Source organism: Xiphophorus maculatus, chromosome 6 (genome assembly GCF_002775205.1).
Source record: "Xiphophorus maculatus strain JP 163 A chromosome 6, X_maculatus-5.0-male, whole genome shotgun sequence".
Taxonomy (NCBI): domain Eukaryota; kingdom Metazoa; phylum Chordata; class Actinopteri; order Cyprinodontiformes; family Poeciliidae; genus Xiphophorus; species Xiphophorus maculatus.
The window spans coordinates 29,064,276-29,083,996 of NC_036448.1; the positions used below are offsets into that span (position 1 = coordinate 29,064,276).

Below are 19,721 nucleotides of genomic sequence, written 5' to 3' on the forward strand. Positions count from 1 at the left end.
TTAATTAAGCAAATGTGTAAAATATTTTTTAATTTTATATCTACAATAATTTACACTCCATTCTTTTTACATAATCTTACATAATTTTACATAAATTAGATGTTATTTTTACTTTAGTTTATTGTTAAAACCATTACAGATTTTTCTGTAACTTTAGTTTTTATTTCTCTAACGCGGCGCGTTGATCTGATCAGTCGGTGGATCAGATTATTCAGTTTCACTCAGAAACTTCAACACAACTTCAGATCAAACGTGGATTTATATTCCAGATTACTAATAAATGTTGGAATTACTAAATGTTTTACATATTTTTCTGTTATTAATTAGTGAAATTAAAACATTAAAGAGTTAAGATGAAAAATGATGGTGAACATTTAATGTTCATAAACAGTGAATAATAATAATAATAATAATAATAATAATAATAATAATAAAGATACTTTTGTCAACATAATAGCAAATAAATTACAGCAACAATCAAAATTTAAAACAGTTTTTGTTGATCAAAGGAAATATAATAATTTGTGTTCAATTATTTTAAACTTAGATTATTTATTATCTAAAAACCTCAAAGCAAAAAATTGTTTACCAGGAATAAATTAATGTATACAAAATTATAATTAAACAGAATAATAACAAAAACAGTTTTACACAAAATGAATATTTTTTTTCTGAGGTTCAGCTTGTTGCTGCTGACTGGCTGGATGTGTGTCTGTCTGCTTGTTTCTGCTGCCAACCTCCAGGTGATCCGGTAGTGAAGCCCATGGTGAGCGTGTACCCAGCAGCATCCAGCGCCCGGCGGGGCAGGAGGGGCTTCCTGCTGTGTCTGGCCTCAGGCATGTTTCCTCCTGAGGTCAAGTTCACCTGGAAAACACTGGAGGACGATGGAGAGAAAGATCTGACCTCTGGAGAGCAGCTGGAGCTCAGAGAGCCGAACCGCACCGCCTCCATCTTACTGGTGGACCGGGATCTTCTCAGCACATCTAGATACCGCTGCTCTGTGCAGCATGAGGGGGGCCCAGTGGAGGCCCCTACAACACAAGGTGATGAAGCTGGGAGACCAGGTGGAGGCTCAGGTGGAGCAGAGGACAGAGGATGATTCACTGCAACATTTTCCTCCTGTTCTGTTCCAGAGGTTTGTCCCTGGATCCCGATGATCCTGAACCGAGTGATTTTTATTTAAAAATAAATTATTTTTATTTTAAAATCTTTAAAGCTGCTCTGATGCTGATGAAGAATTTGTTCCACTTTCTTGTAAAAACAGGATTATCTTGGTTTTACCAACAGCTAAGAGAAACTAGACCGGATCAGAACCAACATGGCCGCCTGGTCCTGCTGCTGGTTCACAGGAACGAAGCAACATGAATGTTTGTCTCAGTGGTTTGAGTTCAGCTGCTTTGGTTCTTTTTAAATAGTTTTTAATCAAATGCAGCACAAACATTTCATACAGGAAATAATAAGCTAGTATGATTCTCTTCAGTTCTGATGCTGTCATTATTATTCAGATGATCCTGATGATGTTTTTCATTTATCCATCCTAACTGGTCTGTAGTTCATCAGAGGTTTCTGACTGTGATCAGAGCTGATTGCTGAGCTGTGAGTTCAGCTCTGAGCTGTTTCTCTCTCAGATGAAGAAACAGGTGCTTCCTGAACGATTGTTTCAGTCGATGCTTGTAACTGTCATTGTGTTATTAAGGTGAGAAGCCACAGCTAACGGTGTGGAGGCTGCAGAGCACAAACCCACACAGCTGCAGGAACCAAGTCTGATTGGCTGCCAGCAGTTTGGTCGGTTCTAATAACCACTGATTCATATCTGCTCTCTGACCACAATCTGTTTCATTTACAGCCTCCAGGCCTCAATTATTCATAATTCATATATCTTATAACAGAAAGTTAATCATTTATTAAAACTGGGCTGTATGTTGACATGCAGAATAATGAGATTCCAGTTTAAAGTTATTAATAAAAAACAACCACTGCAACATTTACTGCTGAATTAAGTTTGCTGTAAATACTGAGAACCTGAAGATGTTGCTGTTTTTACTGTTTCCTCCCAGTTCAGATCAAAATAATTCAGCAGAAATTATCTCACTTTGTGAAACAGTGGAACGATGCAAATATTAACAATGAAGCAAATTAATCAATAAATCAGTGTTACAGTAACATTGAGCCAAATGTTGCCATTTATTAAACAGATTATTTTAACCTTGTTTTCATCCATCTGATCTGCAAACAGAAACTGAACCCAGATCGTATCAGATTCATACTGATACTCATTTAGTGTCTTCTCATCTCTTTTGCATTAAAAACTTAAAACTCACTTTAAAATGTGATACCAGTAAATATGTTCTGTTTCCCATACATCATCTTTGTTGCATCATGTTCTTGTTTCTGAACCTGGTCAGTTTTAGTGACTCAGCGAAACCCAAAGATGTTTTAATGTAGCTTAGGCCAAAGAAACCTATCAAAACCTTTCATTTCTAGAATCATGCACTGAATCACATAAATGATCAGGACTCAGTAAGTCAATGTCCACATCATGTTTTAGATTTTTCTTTATGCTTGATATTTATTAGTAAGGGTCAGAACAGCTTAATCTAGTAACAGAAATAATCAAGTAAGAAAAGTCAAATATTTTAATCTAACCTGCATCTATAACATGTATGATTCATTTTAAAAGTAACTTCATGTCTCGTTACTGCTAAACTAAAATCTCACAACAGGAAAATGCACAAGCACAACATCCGTATTTTCAAAATAATTTACCAAGACAGACTGAAATCTGTGTAGCCGTATCAATGAGCTGTGTGGGTTCTCCTGTGAACATTTAAATATGAACTATGTATAAAACCTTTCCCACATGTGTCACATGAAAAAGGCCTTTCACCTGCATTCACTTTGTTGTAAAGAGAGAAATCTTCTCCATATGTTTGACAAGGCCTCTGACCTGTATGAATTTTCTTATGGTTGTTTAAATTATCGATACGAGTGAAAGATTTCCTGCATAAGTCACAAGAAAAAGGTCTTTCACCTGTATGAATTTTCTTGTGAATATTTAAATGATCGATTCTTAAGAAACGTCTCCCACATGTTTCACAACAGAAAGGCCTCTCACCGGTGTGAATTTTCTTGTGAACTTTTAAATTACTAAATTGAGAGAAACTTTTCCCACATATTTCACAACAGAAAGGTCTCTCACCAGTGTGGATCCTGTAATGCTGTTTCAAGTTAAACTTCTTCTTGAACGATTTCCCACAAATATCACACTTGTCAGTAAAGCACTGAGTTTCTGACACGGTGGAAATATTTCTTCCTCCCTGATCTTTGCTCTCAACTACAGCAGAAATATGACGAGAAAGCTGCTCAGGTCTTCGCTCTCCTTCACAGCTAAATACAGGAGAATCTGTTTCCTGCTTCACTCCCATCAGTGGTTCCACTTCTTCTTTAATCCATGCAGTTTCTGGATCCTCCCGTTCTTCATTCTGTGGTCTTCGTGGATCCTCCTCTTCCTCTTTACTCCATTGAGTTTCTGGTTCCTGCCAATCTTTAAACAGCGAAGGTTTAATTTCTGCTTCTTCCTCGTTCATCCAGTCAGTTTCTGATTCCTCCCATTCTTCAGTCGGTGGAGGCTCTGATGTTTTCCGTGGCCTTTTATCCCATGAAGACTCGGCGTTCTCACTTTCTCCTTCCATCAGTGTCCGTTCAGGTGGTCTTGGAGGATCCGGCTCCATTTGATCCCCTCCAGTCCACTGAGGTTCTGCTTCCTCCTCGTGGCTGGACCGCCTCCCCTGGTTACACAGAAGTTGGATGGAAGAAACTTCCTGCTCAGTGAAGACATTTAGCTTTTGGACGTCTGTGGGAACAAAGGAAGAGATCATTGATATTAATTAATATATCAATGACTGTCTTATGCATCAATCTTCTGAATTTGCTTTGTCAGCTCAGCCCAGTTTAAATGCAGCAAAATTATTACTAAAAAATGGGCTGGTGTCACATGACTGTTAGAGGAAAACCCAATAACTGAGTAGAGCTGCACTGAGGAGGGCCAAGCGTCTCCATGGGAACAGTTGGACACCATCTTCATTTATAGCTTGATGTTTGGGAGGAATGTCTGTCACATATTTAACTGTGACCTGGGAATATTTCATCATCACATTTCAAAAACATAAATCTGCAGAAAATCATTCATAAGTTTCTCCGCAAACATTTACTGAGATATGATTTATGTATGTAGGCTAATATCTGCTGTGGCTGCAGTAAATACAGACACAATGAATGAAAGCAGCTGAAAATCTTTCTACATGACGATCAGTCAACAAGACACTTCTGACATTTCACTGCACTTTGGTAATAAAGTTTTGAAATTCATAAAAATGTGATCAGTTTGGGTGAAATGAATCTTCCCAAACATTTTCTTTAAGCTCAAACTGCAAATGAACAGCTGATCAGAAAACAGCCCATTGCTGCTGTTTGGTGCTTCATGTGACAGCAGCTGATCAGATCTGCATCAGTCATCACTTCCTGGCCTGCTAACGCTGCTGCTAACGCTGCTGCTAACTCTGCTGCTAACGCTGCTGCTAACGCTGCTTCCTGGCCTGCTAACGCTGCTGCTAACGCTGCTGCTAACGCTGCTGGAGGCCATGTTGGAGCAGGAAAGACATCAGATGCTTTTACACATCAAATGTTTTGTTGATTTAACGTCCAACTGAAAATAAATCAACTTTCTTCAGATCAGACACACATTACTGGTTTAGATTTCACTCCAAGTCTTAACATTTATTCCAATCTTAATTAAATTATATCTCAGTTTTATCATCTTCCACTAACAATCTAGATAAAAAATTACTCAAATAAAAACCTGTGTCTGTCTCTTTAGTTCAGTATTCAGAAAACCATCTGGTTCTAACAGAACAGCTTATTTTAGATGAGTTTCTACTTCAGTTTATTTTTGCTAAAATGTCCATAGTTTGTTTTGAAGTTTGTTAGTTTATTTCATTATTCATTTTAAGATATTGTCCAGCCCCATAGAAAAAGCACCTGGTTCTGCTCTGGTTACTTTGGTTCAGTTACCTGGGAAAGAATCAGGAAACAACAGGATGTAAAAAGGTTCAGGCGCCCGAGCATTTAGCAGAAATCATCTTATGTTGAGTAAAGGAACTGATTCTTTTTAAAAACCTCGGATCCAAAGTACATTTTCAGTCTAACATCCATAAACAGTGACTGTGTTCCAGTTACCAAAGAACAGGAGCTGTAAGATACACACAACAAACTTCATATGCCAAGAAAATGGTTGTTTTCTAAGATATACCTCACAACCAGTCAGTCAGTCAGTCAACCAGTCAGTCAGTCAGTCAGTCAACCAGTCAGTCAGTCAACCAGTCAGTCAACCAGTCAGTCAGTCAGTCAACCAGTCAGTCAACCAGTCAGTCAGTCAGTCAGTCAGTCAGTGCTCCCACATCTTACCATTACTGAAGAAAGATAGAAATAGATTAAAGTAATTTAGTCCAGATCACTCACTGATTTACTCAACTAAATGTGAAAGAGGAAAAAGAAACTGATGGAGATGTAAACTAACTAACTAACTAACTAACTAACTAACTAACTAACTAACTAACTAACTAACATGACCTAGATCTTGAGAAAAGGTCACTAGATACAATCAGCAGCTAAATGGATTGAGGTGGTGAAAAAAAACTCTTCATATTTCTGTCATTTGGAGAAAAGTAGACAGCAGAGAAATATTATTACAAATCTACTGATCAAGAAAAATCCAAAAACTATGAAAGTTTTTGCTTTCCATTCTAAATTGGACCCTTCAGAATATTCTACTAAAGATTCAATGATTTCTTAGATAAAACCTGTAACCTTCTCCCAGCATTCACAAGGTTCTTCAGAAAAAGATCATTTATCAATTAACTGTTTATCAATCAATATGATCAGTCAACTTTATATTAAATCTTTAGTCAATATTCTGCATCCATAATCAAAATGTCATCTGGGATCTAAAATGTTCTTTATTATTTTAGATCATTTTTATTCACACAGAGGCGCTAAACCACCACAGTTTTATTTTTTATTGTTTTTGTTTGGTACATTATTTATTTATTGTGTTTATAGTTAACATTAATATTTTAGTCAGTCGGTTTAAGTGATCATCTGGTTTTCAGAGACTCGAACAGAAATCTGTTGTTTTGTTATGTAGCATCAGAGCTAAAACCTGAAACGGATCTCTGTCTGCATTTAACACATCAGCACCTTCATCCAGACCCACCAGAACTTTGTCTCTGCAGCTCCGAACCGATTCTGTTGAGTTTTATCTGCGGTTTCCAGTTGATCCCCATCATCCTGCGCTGAGCATCGAGCTGCTCCTCGTAGCAAATGATGGTTTTTTCGACCTCGGTGAAGATTTCTTCAGCAGCAGCAGTTAGTCTCTCTCTGATAAACTCTCTGAGATGCTGAGCTGAAGACATTGTTGCTGAAATATTAGCTGAAAAGATAAAACACCTTTTTTTGCTAGACGAGTTCACACAACCTCCTGCTAAATCCTTTATTTTTCCTTTTGCTGGGGTCACCACAAATCAGCGGATTGGTCAATTTGCGCCCCCTGCTGGACTGGAGCGGAACAGCTCAACGTTACCTGGAACATACCTGAACTTTTTCCTTCTTTACATTTTTTGTGCTCCAAATAATTATTTGTATGGGATTTGTGGACAAAAACACAACAAAATAATCACAAGTGTTAGCTGTGTTTTTGTGAAACCCTTAAAAATATTTCAGTTCTTCAGTGAATAGAATTAAATGTCCTAAAGGCTCGTAAACCATAAAAATGAAGAAAAAGTTCAGGTCTGATTCAGAGAACAGTCATTTTCTGCTGTTCCAGTCCAGTCCAGCAGGGGGCGGAAATGATCCAATAATCTGCTTTCTGTCAGTTTGACCCGCAGCGGAAGTAAAACAAAAGGCTCCAGCATCAGGTTGTGTGGACTCATCTAGAAAACGGTTGTTTTATCGTTTCTCAGCTAATATTTCAGCAACCATGTCTTCAGCTCAGCATCTCAGAGAGTTTATCAGAGAGAGACTAACTGCTGCTGCTGAAGAAATCTTCACTGAGGTCGAAAAAACCATCATTTGCTACGAGGAGCAGCTCGATGCTCAGCGCAGGATGATGGGGATCAACTGGAAACCGCAGATAAAACTCAACAGAATCGGTTCGGAGCTGCAGAGACAAAGTTCTGGTGGGTCTGGATGAAGGTGCTGATGTGTTAAATGCAGACAATTAATCTGGAAACAGAGACAGAGGGAGAAAGAAGAGAAGAAGATTAATGATGCAAATCAAAAATGAATTATAGCGATGTAAAGAGTTTAGATTACATCTGACGTCAGATCAGAAAAGACAAAAATCATTTGAGTAATTTCTCCACTTCAGATGTTTTCTAGGTCGTTGATGTTTCCTTCCTGCTACTTGATTTTCCCGTTGCTCCATTTTTCCACAGAACTGCTAAGCTGCCACTTAAATCCCCTCAGAGTCTTATTGAAGTAACATTAAACATTAACTGTTATAGTTTCTATGACAACAGAAGGGTAAAACATTAACTGTTATAGTTTCTATGACAACAGAAGGGTAGCACCAACCAATAGACAAAGCTGCTATAGATGCGCTACACTGACAGCCATACCAGGGGCACACACCAGGGCTCGTCCTGGGAACAGAAAGTGAATTTTAAATGATCCTAAAGTGACTGTAGAGTGAGAAAAGAAATGTGACCTGATGAAGTGAAACAAAATAGTTTCTGTTTAATCCAAAGAACTTCATTACTAACATCTGCAGCCTGAATTATCCTGGGTTTTACTGCAGGATAGACGATATAATGATGATTTAACTGATTCAGTTTTGGCCCCAAAAGAATTAAGTTTCTCCTAAACTCACTCTGATGTGGAATACTTTAAGTATTTGTTGGCTTATTTTACTTTAAACTGAAACAATATTCTTACTTCTGTGTTTCTAAAACAGAATGTGTTCTTTAATGGGTGGCAGAGGCTCAGGAGGTCAGAGGTCATCCTGTCACCGGTAGTTTGCTGGTTTAAACCTTAACTCCATTTATCATTAATTAAAGTAACGGTGGTGTTAATATTACATCACCAGCTGCTCTGTACCAGAGATATCAGTGACCTAAAATATTGCATTTCATTTACACACTTTTTCTCTCCAGATGTGTTGAGCTGAAAACGTGACAACAGGAGGCTGTTGGTCACTTATTGACCTGATAGACGAGACAGTCATCAATCGATCAATATTATTGATCCCATCCTTTGTCCCCACAGACATCCAGAACCCACATGTGTCGGTTAAGGAGGAAGCTGCTACCGTCCAGGAGAGAAGGTCCAGTCATGAGGAGGACGAAGCTGAATCTCAGTTTACTGATGTAATGTTAGTTTTTATAACGTGACCCTCGTCCCTCTTGTGCTTTCGATCATGTCTGCATGATCCCATCATGAGATTTATCAAGCTGCTGTCCTATAAACGTCCACAGTGTCATATAACAGCAGGAGATGTCTGTGATCCAGGAGACCATCTGGGTTTTACTTCCCCGACCCAGAACTGAGGCTGCTTTTTATGCATTAAGTAACAACGCCCCTTGGCTTAACAATAGACAAATGGTGGGACCCTCTGTGTTGGGCCCCACAGGATCCTTGGTGCTTAACAATCAAGGATTCACACCTATGACCCAATCAGGCCTCTCTTCTCTCTGTTGGGAAACACCCAGAGCCGGTGACACCCTGCTGCTAAATGACCTGCTGATCACAGGAAGCCAGAATCCACCGGGAGGCAGAGCAGACTTGACTCTGTGTTTCTGTTCTCACCTTGCAAAGTTTTAATATATTTCTTATTTCTTCTCATCCAGATTCTTGTTAAAGTCATTTCTTCCAATGCAACTGAAGAGGAACAGATGGAACCAGAACCTCCACTGACTGAAGAACATTGGGAACCAGGATCTATATGGATCAAAGAGGAAGAGGAGGAGTCACAATCTCCGGTGTTTAATTTTGAACAGCAGGAACCAGAACCAGAACCAGAACCTTTACCGACCAGGCAGAACCAGAAGCACGTCTGCAGCAGTCAGGAGGGAGAACAGCTGGACCAGAAGCAGTTTGCTGCTTTGATGGAGACTTTCACACTTCAGAGACGGGATCTGAGTGACGGAGAGCCAAGTGAGCGACTTTCCTTTTCTCCTGAAGCCGAGAGCAGAGACCAGGAAGGAAGCAGCTCCACCGTGTCAGAGAATCAGTCCCACACCGACACCAGAACCGGGCCTTTCAGCTGTGGTGTGTGTGGGAGATTACTGAAGAATAAATACGACTTAAAACAGCATTACATGACCCACACTGGAGAAAAGCCTTTTACTTGTGAAACATGCAGTAAACGTTTTGCTAGACGTTCTCAATTAAATGTTCACTATAGAACCCACACCGGAGAAAGGCCTTTTACTTGTCTGATATGCAAGAAAAGTTTCTTTCAAATTGGTCATTTAAATGTCCACAAGAACATTCATACAGGTGTGAGGCCTTTTTCTTGCGAAACATGTGGGAAAAGTTTTACTAGACGTTATTTATTAAATATTCACCGGAGAAGCCACATGGGTGAGAGGCCTTTCTCATGGGAGAGCTTTATGAAAAGCTTCTAGAATAAAACATGTTTAGATCAACATGGGAAAGTCACACTGCCTTTCCTGTGTAGGTTTGGAGTAAACATGTTTTCACTCAATCCAAATATCTCCAACAATTCATTTTCAAATCGCTCTCCAAGTTAAATGTGAACCAGAAAACCCACAGAGGTGGAAGAAGCTTATTAGATGCTTTTAGGCTGAATTTCCACATGAAACAAAAACCCAGAGGTGAAGAGAGGTCGTCCATCTGTCCAGCTGCTGAAGTTTAGTCCAAATACCGTCATCAACATAACTGCAGATCTACAACAGGAAGGATCAAACTAATGTATTGTAGAGTTGGAATGGCCTAATCAAAGGCTGGACTTCAACCTTATTATAACCTGATGTGCAGAATTGGATGTTTGTAAATAAATGATCTACAGTGGGGTTGTAGAGGAAACATTTCTCCACACCAACGATGTTAAACTTACTTTTGGTTGATTTCCTCAATCTGAAGTTTAATTTCATAACTTTAAAACTTTGTTAAGTTTTAAACTTAACTGAACTTTAAAACTTTGTTTTAAAGTTCATAAACTACTGATGGTTGCTGTTGACAACATTGTTCATTTGATTTTTCAATGTTTATCTTAAGAACTTTTGAGTTTATTCCATTTATTGATAAATGTATTTTAGACTTTTACTGTGAAAACCAAAATGTCTGAATAGTTTATCAGTTTTTTACTTTGTTTTTCAATAAGATAAACATTTGGTTTCATAATGTTGAATTTAAACAGGAATTAAATTTGTTTTGATTGTAATTGTTGCTGCTGTGGTTTTTACAGGACAGTAGATGTGAAGGATGTGTTCATATATGATGAAGTATAGATATGGTAATGTAGAAGTGCTGTCTGGATTTACAGATCTAGTTGTAATAGTTCTATGGACTGGATGAGATTTATTCTAATTTGTCCACAAATCTTTGTGCTGCGATGTGTTCTTGGTTTTAAATAAAGCTTCTGCTGTTCAACTGAACGTCTTCAGATTCTTTTTCACATCAGTTTGAAACCAACTAACTGTTATACACAATATTGGCATCAACATTCAAATTCAACAGTTATAGATGGAATCAAAGGAGAAAAACCCTCCTGTGCTCAACGGGATTCCCACTGAGGTTTATAAAACATTTAAATACAAATTGATACTATTAGACATTTTTAATTAAACTTTTTATAGTGAAATTCTTCCAGCAACATTGAGAAGAGCAACCAAACAGTAGAAATGAAAGATTTGGTTCAATTAGCCTCTTAAATGCAAACCTAAAATTTGAGTAAAATATTTTAGCTAATATAATTGACAAAATAATTCAAAGTGTTAAGGATGATTTTCATAATGTTAGACTTGTGAACATTAAATGAGAAAGTAGATCTGTTACTAGTGTTTGACAATATTGAATGAATTTTATTTATTATAAAAAAATTATATAATAAAAATGATAAAATAAACAAAAAAGCAGCTTTTTTCACTGCATTGGCTTTCAGAACAGACTAATATTTCTGTTAATATTAAATGACAGAAGCATATGATCTATAGTTTGGTCCATCTGTCCAGTCAGAATCCCGCTGACCCAAACTGAGGAACCGTTTACAGACTCAGGTCAGCAGGTGCTCTGAGTTAATTATCTGATTAGGATATGACCGATTTCAATAATGACATTATTCACCATATTCTGATTTTCTGAGGCACTGAAGCCATAATCATCAAAATTACAGAAAACGAAGGTTTGGAATAATCACTATAGATTTCATACAATGTTTCCCTTTCTGAGATGACTGGCAAGAAATATTGCATTTTCACATAATATTCAAATTTTTAATACGTACTAGTATAACTTGCCTTACCTGATTCTTCGTCCACATTTGACGTTACTAACAGCATGGTCGTTATTAAAAGTTGCTCAGTTTCGCACTTTTAGCTGCAAATGTTTCCAGAGTTTCGTCTTTTTAATTCGAGCCTCTGCACCATCTTTTCTTTCTACTTTCCATCTTTTAAACCAGTGACTGAGACCATTGACATGAAACGTCAGGGTACGTCTCTGAAAAACAAAAAACAAAAGCTGTTAGTCCAGTAGAGATGGTTGCAGTAGTGGCGCACCAGGTCAACCCACTGAATACTGACCCAATTAAAAAATAATAAAGAGAGAAAACCAGACCTTAAGGCAGAATGTCAGAGCGTCCTCAGTTCTCCCAATTTGCCAATCCAGGCCTGCTTGTAACCGTCATTGTGTTATTAGACTGAAATGTTGGCATTTAATAAACATAAATGAGCTTAAACCTGTTCATACCTCTGATCTGTAAACTATCTGAACAAAAATTGGGCCAAAAACTTTCCATCAATCTGGAGAATCTAGAATCTAAACTCTGCACTGCAGAGTTTATCATTTTAAACTCCGAAGATCTGAAAAACATCTTTTCCTAACAAACACACCGGAAGGTTACATTTTTCTCATCTTTATTGCATTAAAGCTAAAACTGTATCAGTAAAAGTTTTAAATAAAAACAAATTGTCTTCAAGTGTTTAAATTCAACATTTATTATAAAATTCCAACTTGAAGCTTTAATAAACAAAAAAACCTGCGATACCCAATGAGCCAGAATCACCTCACAAAACGGGTTTAGGTTCTGCTAAACCCGTCCAACACATCACTTCACTCCCACTCATGTTTAAGCTTAATTATTATTTTTCCTTTCCTAATATACTACTAAAAAATAAACTACTAAAAAAATTCTAACTATTTATTGTAAACCAGTGAGAGTCAAATGACTATTTCTTACTTCTGTGCTTTCTTTTCATGTGATAATTCAGTTTCCTATTTTCAATAAAACTTTTGCCACATATTTGACATGAAAAAGGTTTTTCACCTGTGTGGGTTCTCTGATGTACATTTAAGTGATTGCGGATGAAATAAGCTTTCCCACATACTTCACATGAATAAGGTCTTTCACCCGTGTGAGTTCTCCTGTGAACATTCAAGTTGGAACTATTTATAAAGCCTTTCCCACACGTCTCACAAGAAAAAGGCCTCTCACCTGTATGGATTTTCTTATGAATACTTAAATTGCCGATATGAGAAAAACCTTTCCCACAAGTGTCACAAGAAAAAGGTCTCTCCCCTGTGTGAATGTTCTTGTGAGCTTTTAAATGATCAATTCGAGAGAAACGTTTGTCACATGTTTCACAAGAGAAAGGCCTCTCACTTGCCTGAGTTTTTAAAGGTCTCTCATCTGTATGCCTTTTCTTATGTAGATTTAAATTATCAATACGAGAGAAAGATTTCCCACACATGTCACATGAAAAAGGCCTCTCACCGGTATGAACTTTCTTGTGAAGATTTAAATTATAAATTCGCAAGAATGTTTTCCCACATGTTTCACAGGAAAAAGGTCTCTCACCTGTATGAGTTTGCTTGTGAACTTTTAAAATACCAAATCGAGAAAAACGTTTCCCACATGTTTCACAACAAAAAGGCTTCTCCCCAGTGTGGGTTTTGTAATGCTCTTTCAAGTTAAACCTCTTTTTAAAAGCTCTCGCACAAATTTCACATTTTAAAGACATATTCTTTGTGTCAGCATGAGACAAACTCTCTAACACTGTGGAGCTGCTTCCTTCCTGATGTTTGCTGTCTGTAGGAGAAATATGAGGTAAATATTGCTTGGTTCTTGCTTCTCCAGCACCTTTCCTGGAGACTTCCTGAAGAGAAGTCTCCAGGAAAGCAACAGTCGGCTCCTGGACAAGCTTCTCTCCCTCCTCACTGCTCCAGCGGCCCTTCTGGTCCTGCCCAGCTGGAAAATGTTCCAGTTCCTGCTGTTCATGTTTAATCCATGAAGAATCTGTTTCTTCCTTTACTTCAACAATCAATATTGAATCTGGTTCTTCTTTTTCTTTAATCCATTTAGATTCTAGATCCTCCTGTTCTTCAATAAGTGGGGTTTCTGGTTTCTTCTGTTCCTCTTCAGCCCATAAAGATGTTGGTTCCTCATTTTCCTCCTCTAAACTTGGGTGTTTTGTGTCCTGGTCTTCCTCTTTAATCCATTGTATTTCTTGTTTCTCCTGTTCTTCTGACAGTGGAAATTCTGGATCTTCTTCTTCTTTAGTCCTATGAGTGTCTGGGTTCTCTTGTTTTTCAATGAGTGAAGGTAATGTTTTCTTTTGTTTCTCTTTAGCCCATGAATACTTTATTTTCTCCTTTTCTTCTTCTATCAGTGGATGTGCTGTGTCCTCCTCTTCCTCATTAATCCATTGTATTGGATCTGGTTCCATCCTGTTGTGGTAAGGCCGCCTGCTCTGGGCACAGAGATGTTGGATGGAAGAAGCTTCCTTCTTAATGGAGACGTGAATTTTGAAGGTCTGTAGGGAAAAAGAAGGACATCATTAATAAATTTAAATTGATGATCATCTCATTCTTCAGCCTAAAACCTCATTGGAACCATCTGACTCCACCTTCATTAAAACTGGATATTTGGGAGGAATTTGGGAAACATTGTCCATCCTGCCTAGTAAGAGAGCACAGATGTGAACTCTGTGACACACTAACACAGGAAAGCACTCGGCAGGAAACAGCATTCGCTTTGGATTCCTTTGGATGTGACAGCGAGTTGATAACGCTGAGCGTCAGCGCAAACAATCACAAGGACAAGTAACGTTACAGCCGCTCTATGCAGTTTGGAGGAGGAAAAGAAACTAAATAAAATATAGTTATTTATTTGATATAAGATTTTGTATTCCAAGTTAACACTAATACAACATAAAAAGTCACATAAAGACAGAATGCATAAAAAGAGAAGGGTTTGAAACTGAAGCCTCAGAATAAAGAAACACTATAATCTGAATAATACTAAGTGTAATAACGCAGCCATAGATGAAAACATAACAAGAAAGCTCAAAACTAAGGAAGTCAGGATAATCTAGAAAATAAAATTAATTTTTTTATACTGCCTATCTTCTAACAATAGTAGCAAGTTAATTTGGTGTTTAAGTCCAAACCTGAACAAGTTGACAGGATGAACGAACCGTTAATCTGAAGGTTTAATCAAAGCTGTTTCATGTTTTCTATTTTAATCTGGGGTTTATGTCCCTTTAATATTCATGTTAACTGAGAATACATAAACTGAAAAATGATAAATGAGTATTTAAAGCAGCTCCTGACGTTTAAAAAAAGGAACAGAACTAATTAAATTCTGGAAGAAACGTTTTGGACCCACAAGAAGACTGTCAGAAGTCCAGTCTGCCGATTCCTTATTGGTACGTTGAGAGACAGGCTTTGACTAGGGCAGCTAAGCGGGTCCTTCGGCTATGTAGCAACAACGCTACCGGAAGTTAGTCACCAGTTAACATGAAAACCTATTAAACCGTAACACCGATCTGAACGGACCCTAAACCCTGGAGTCTGTTAGTAATGCTGACGCTGAAGCTGGAAACCGATCAAACTGATTCATACCGATTCTGGTCTCATCTGCAGTTTCCATCAGATCGTTTTCCTCGCAGTGAACAACTGATGCTGAACTGAAGATGAAGACATTGTTACTGAAATATTCAGCTGAGACGTGACAACACAATCGTCTCCCAGCTGCGTCCTCAAGCTGCTCCTGTTGTCTTTTTGTTTTCCTCCGGCTGCGCGTCACACCGAGTCAAAGCAGCTGGTTGGTCCATTTCCGCCCCCTGCTGGACTGGAGCAACATAACAGCAGCAGCCTCCCAATCAATCAATGATTTTTTATCATTTTTAATTTAAACATCGAATGCATCTAAAGATTTATTAAAAATGTAACATGTATAAATTAATGTAATATAATATAAATTACAGTACACCCAACTTACCAGCAGTCTCACTCAATAAAAGCACCAAGGAGGAAAGGAGCAAAAGCTCAATGAATATTATTAGTTAACATTTGCTACTTTATGATTAACTGTCAATTAATGACAGTTTCAGGTCAGGTCAGGTCTGCTGCTCCAGTCCTGCAGGGGCTGTAAACGAACCAATCAGCTGCTGTTTTCTCTCAGCGTCACATCAAGTGGAAGTAAAACAAAAGGCTCCAGCATCAGGTTGTGTGGACTCATCTAGAAAACGGTTGTTTTATCGTTTCTCAGCTAATATTTCAGCAACCATGTCTTCAGCTCAGCATCTCAGAGATTTTATCAGAGAGAGACTAACTGCTGCTGCTGAAGAAATCTTCACTGAGGTCGAAAAAACCATCATTTGCTACGAGGAGCAGCTCGATGCTCAGCGCAGGATGATGGGGATCAACTGGAAACCGCAGATAAAACTCAACAGAATCGGTTCGGAGCTGCAGAGACAAAGTTCTGGTGGGTCTGGATGAAGGTGCTGATGTGTTAAATGCAGACAGAGATCCGTTACAGGACTGCAGTCAAGTCAGCTAACCGTAGCTCTCTGTCAAAGATTAGCTTCGTGCATACATGGTGCATTACGGTAACAGAGGGACGCAATTTCATGCGAAACAACTCGAACTGTAGAGAAAGTGAGGCTTAGACATCAAAAATGTATATTTATAACACACATTTTACTTTTACATACATATATTACATCCAAAATAAATATTTAATACCAAATGGATTCAGACGTAATATTATGGGTGATCAATGGTTACCCAGGAAACGTGTTTGTCATTTTCAGGATTATGTTTTTTCTCAAAACCAAAGAGGTGACAATAATCTTTCTTTATTTTCTGTTAAATGATCAACTCTACCAAAAAAACTATACATATTTCATAATTTTACTACGCAGTCTGGAGATCTGGGTGAGTGTATAAATGTAGTAAGACTTGGATGTACAGTCTGAGATTATTCAGATTATCATCATTTCATGTTTCCCATCTGTTACCAAAATATCTATTTTATATCCAGGCTTAAAAGAACGATAAAATACACAAAGGGCAGTTCCAGTCTTTTCTGTTTTCTGTACTGGATTTGCATTGTGAATGTTGCCGCCGTTTTCCTGCTGTCACATTGAATCTGTAAATAGATATCAACATGACTGCCTGCTATCAACTGTAGTAGATTTTTCTCTGAGTGAAGCCTATGAACCTGCATAGCTCTGTTTCCCTGGCTGGCTCTGTCAAAGTCTCATTCCTCCCTGGATCATCTCCTGTCAATCACTGAGGCTATAAGCAACATTTAATGTGTCTAATTAGCTTACAGTAATAGCAAAAGCAAGCTAAAAAGCAGATAAGTAGAAAATAATAAAATAAAGCCCTGCAGGAGACTGAAGAAACAGATGTAAAATTTTCTGACCCGATATGTTTGGTGGTCCTCCTTCCAGTTCTGGGTCTGGAACCTCCACCGGACATGAGATGACAGTGCTGTATGCCACACAGTTTCTTTCCTTATGTTCCAACTGATTTTGTACAAATTTCTTGAATGCAGTTCCACACTAACATTATACCCAATTTCTTTGAGTTGTTCAAAGAGTAACTGATGCTGAAGACATTGTTCCCTCTGCTTGTTGTTGAGCCTTCTTACTCCATGTTTATGAAAAGACATGTGACTGTTGAGGACTGACTTTGACACAATGTCCCTGAACTGTCCATATTCTAGACATTTTTTCTAGAGACATCTCTTGCATGCTCATTGCTCAGGTGCTCAACAAAATCTAGATTTTACTGCCTAATCAGCATTTTGGCTAGAACTACTAACATGACTGTAATTTTCCCTACTGTGATAGAGGGGCCATTAACAACCCAAACCAGGTGTGCTAGCACAGCAAAGGACCAAATACCCTCACTGTTAACATTTCCACATTTCCAGTGGTAGCATTTACAAACTACAGTGCCAACATGCATTGGTGTAAATGCAACATATTTTAGGATAAGACCATTTCTGAAGTCTTCCTCTACAGCAGTGTTTCCCATTTCCAGTCGTCAGAATCCATTGCCCTGCATGTTTTAGGTGTTTTCCTTCTGTCACACTTCTGACTTGAATGAATGTGTGATTAATAGGATTCTGCAGCACTAATTTCCTACGAACCATGTGACACTTACTGTCCAGACTGTCTGAGAATAACCGGGCTGATGACTGAGATGGGAATCAATTAATCTGTATCAATGATCTCTTTGTCCCTGCAGACCTGAAGCCACATGTTTCCACTGAAGAGGAAGCTGCTGCCATCCACCAAGTCTGTAACCAAGGGAAGAGTTCCAGTGAGGACCAAGAGGAAGCAGAACCTCAATGGAGTGAAGAACAACATATGGAACAAGAATCTCCACTGATTGAAGAACAGACAGAACCAGGATCTCCAGGGATCAAAGAGGAAGAGGAGGATATGCAACTTGTATTGGTTGAACGGAGAAACCTAAACACTGAATGGATCAAAGAGGAAGGAGAGGAACCAAAACCTTCATTGACAGAAGAAAATGAGGAATTCAGGATTTCTTGGGCTAAAGAGGAATGCATAGCACCAGAAACAGCACTGATTGAAAACCAGGTGGAAGTAGGACCTCCATGGATTAAAGACAAAGAGATGGAACCAGAAGCGTCTGTGACAAAGGAAAGTCAGGAATCTGAGTTCTCAAGGGAGAAACGGGTGATACTGAGTGAAAGAAGGCAAGAACCTGAAACTCAGTGGATTAAGGAAGAGGAGGAAACAGAATCTCCACTGAGAGAGGACCTAGATTTTTCACTGCTTAAGCATGAGCAGCAGGAACCAGAATATTTGCCAGTTCGACAGGAGCAGAAGGACCAGAGCAGTCGGGATGGAGAGCAGCTAGTCCAGAAGCAGTCCATTGCTTTGATTGAGACTTCTACTCTTCAAAAATGTGATTTCAGTGAAGAACCAAGAACTGAGCAGCTTTTCTTTTACATCTCTACTGTAGATGAGACAAAAGATCAGGAAGAAATCAATTCCTCTGTGTCTCAGAGTCAGTCTCATACTGGCTCCAAGAATATGTCTTTAAAATGTGGCATTTGTGGGACATCTTTTAATAAAAAGTACAACTTCGAAAAGCATTGCCAAAGTCACACAGGTAAGAGGCCTTTTTCTTGTGACACGTGTGGAAAAAGTTTCTCTCGAAGTGGCTATTTAAAAGTTCACCAAAAACTTCATACGAGTGAGAGGCCTTTTACTTGTGAAGCTTGTGGAAAATCCTTTGTTCGAATGGGGTATTTAAAGGCTCACAAGAAAAGTCATACAGGTGAGAAGTCTTTTTTCTGTGACATATGTGGTAAAGGTTTGTCTAGAATGGATCATTTAAGTCATCACATGAAAACTCATACTGGTGAAAGGCCTTTTTCTTGTGAGACATGTGGGAAAAGCTTTTCTCGACTTGATAATTTAAATCTTCACAAGAAAATTCATACAGGTGAGAGGCCCTTTTCTTGTGAAACATGTGGAAAATGTTTTTCACATAGTTCAAATTTAAATGCTCACAGGAGAACCCACACAGGTGAGAGACCTTATTCATGTCAGACATGTGGGAAAGCTTTTAGTATTCGCAATCGCTTAAATGTACACCAGAGAACCCACACAGGTGAGAGGCCTTTTTCATGTCAAGTATGTGGGAAAAGCTTCATTGAAAGTAGAAAACTGAATTTTCACATGAAACAAAAACACATAAGTGAGAAGTAGTCATTTGACCTCAGACCGATGTACCATTACATATTCTTTTATTCTGGACAGTGGCCAAACTACAACAGTGAAAGAAGGTCTAAGCAGATGTTATTAAGTGGCACATATTTTAATATAATAAGCCATTAATCAACAATTTATTGTAAGTTGATTAATAGTTTTGCATTCTGACTGGAGACGATCCTGAAGCTGCAAACTAAAAGGACTAAAAGTTGATCAAACTTCAGGTCCGTTACACTTTCTTTTATTTCAGAATCAAAACTTTCAAAAATACAACTGATCAGAACATTGGTGTCATAAAAACTTTAAACAGAAGGAATTGAAAAGAAAATCAACAGTTTGGTGTGTAAAGTGACCTGCATATTAAACATCCTGTGCAGAGGCTTCATACACACCTGGACACAAATGTTGGCACCCTGCTGTGAATCAACACAAAAATTCGCAATC

At 38.3% G+C, this 19,721-nt stretch overlaps 4 protein-coding genes across 4 annotated transcripts; 2 read left to right on the plus strand and 2 right to left on the minus strand.

Moving 5' to 3' along the window:
• Nucleotides 1-1,230: 1,230 nt before the first annotated feature.
• On the minus strand, nucleotides 1,231-6,489 carry LOC106700084 (zinc finger protein 62 homolog). Its single transcript, XM_014474033.2, has 2 exons — nucleotides 6,272-6,489; nucleotides 1,231-3,853 (listed from the first exon to the last, which is right to left on the minus strand). Exons 1-2 carry the CDS (start codon nucleotides 6,468-6,470, stop codon nucleotides 2,796-2,798), a joined length of 1,257 nt encoding a protein of 418 aa, XP_014329519.2. The 5' UTR covers nucleotides 6,471-6,489; the 3' UTR covers nucleotides 1,231-2,795.
• A 534-nt stretch (nucleotides 6,490-7,023) lies between these two features.
• On the plus strand, nucleotides 7,024-10,353 carry LOC102236195 (gastrula zinc finger protein XlCGF48.2-like). Its single transcript, XM_023335379.1, has 3 exons — nucleotides 7,024-7,232; nucleotides 8,320-8,420; nucleotides 8,901-10,353. The coding sequence occupies exons 1-3, from the start codon at nucleotides 7,034-7,036 to the stop codon at nucleotides 9,678-9,680; spliced, it is 1,080 nt and encodes a 359-aa protein (XP_023191147.1). The 5' UTR covers nucleotides 7,024-7,033; the 3' UTR covers nucleotides 9,681-10,353.
• Nucleotides 10,354-12,234: 1,881 nt separating this feature from the next.
• LOC106700085 (zinc finger protein 227-like) lies at nucleotides 12,235-13,853 on the minus strand (the record flags this gene model as incomplete). The annotated part of the gene is made up of 1 exon (XM_023335261.1): nucleotides 12,235-13,853. A coding segment is annotated over one exon (1,392 nt), but the record flags the coding sequence as incomplete, so codon positions are not given.
• Nucleotides 13,854-15,718: 1,865 nt separating this feature from the next.
• On the plus strand, nucleotides 15,719-19,288 carry LOC111608864 (zinc finger protein 239-like). The gene is made up of 2 exons (XM_023335327.1): nucleotides 15,719-16,000; nucleotides 17,776-19,288. Exons 1-2 carry the CDS (start codon nucleotides 15,802-15,804, stop codon nucleotides 19,272-19,274), a joined length of 1,698 nt encoding a protein of 565 aa, XP_023191095.1. The 5' UTR covers nucleotides 15,719-15,801; the 3' UTR covers nucleotides 19,275-19,288.
• The last annotated feature ends 433 nt before the right edge of the window (nucleotides 19,289-19,721 follow it).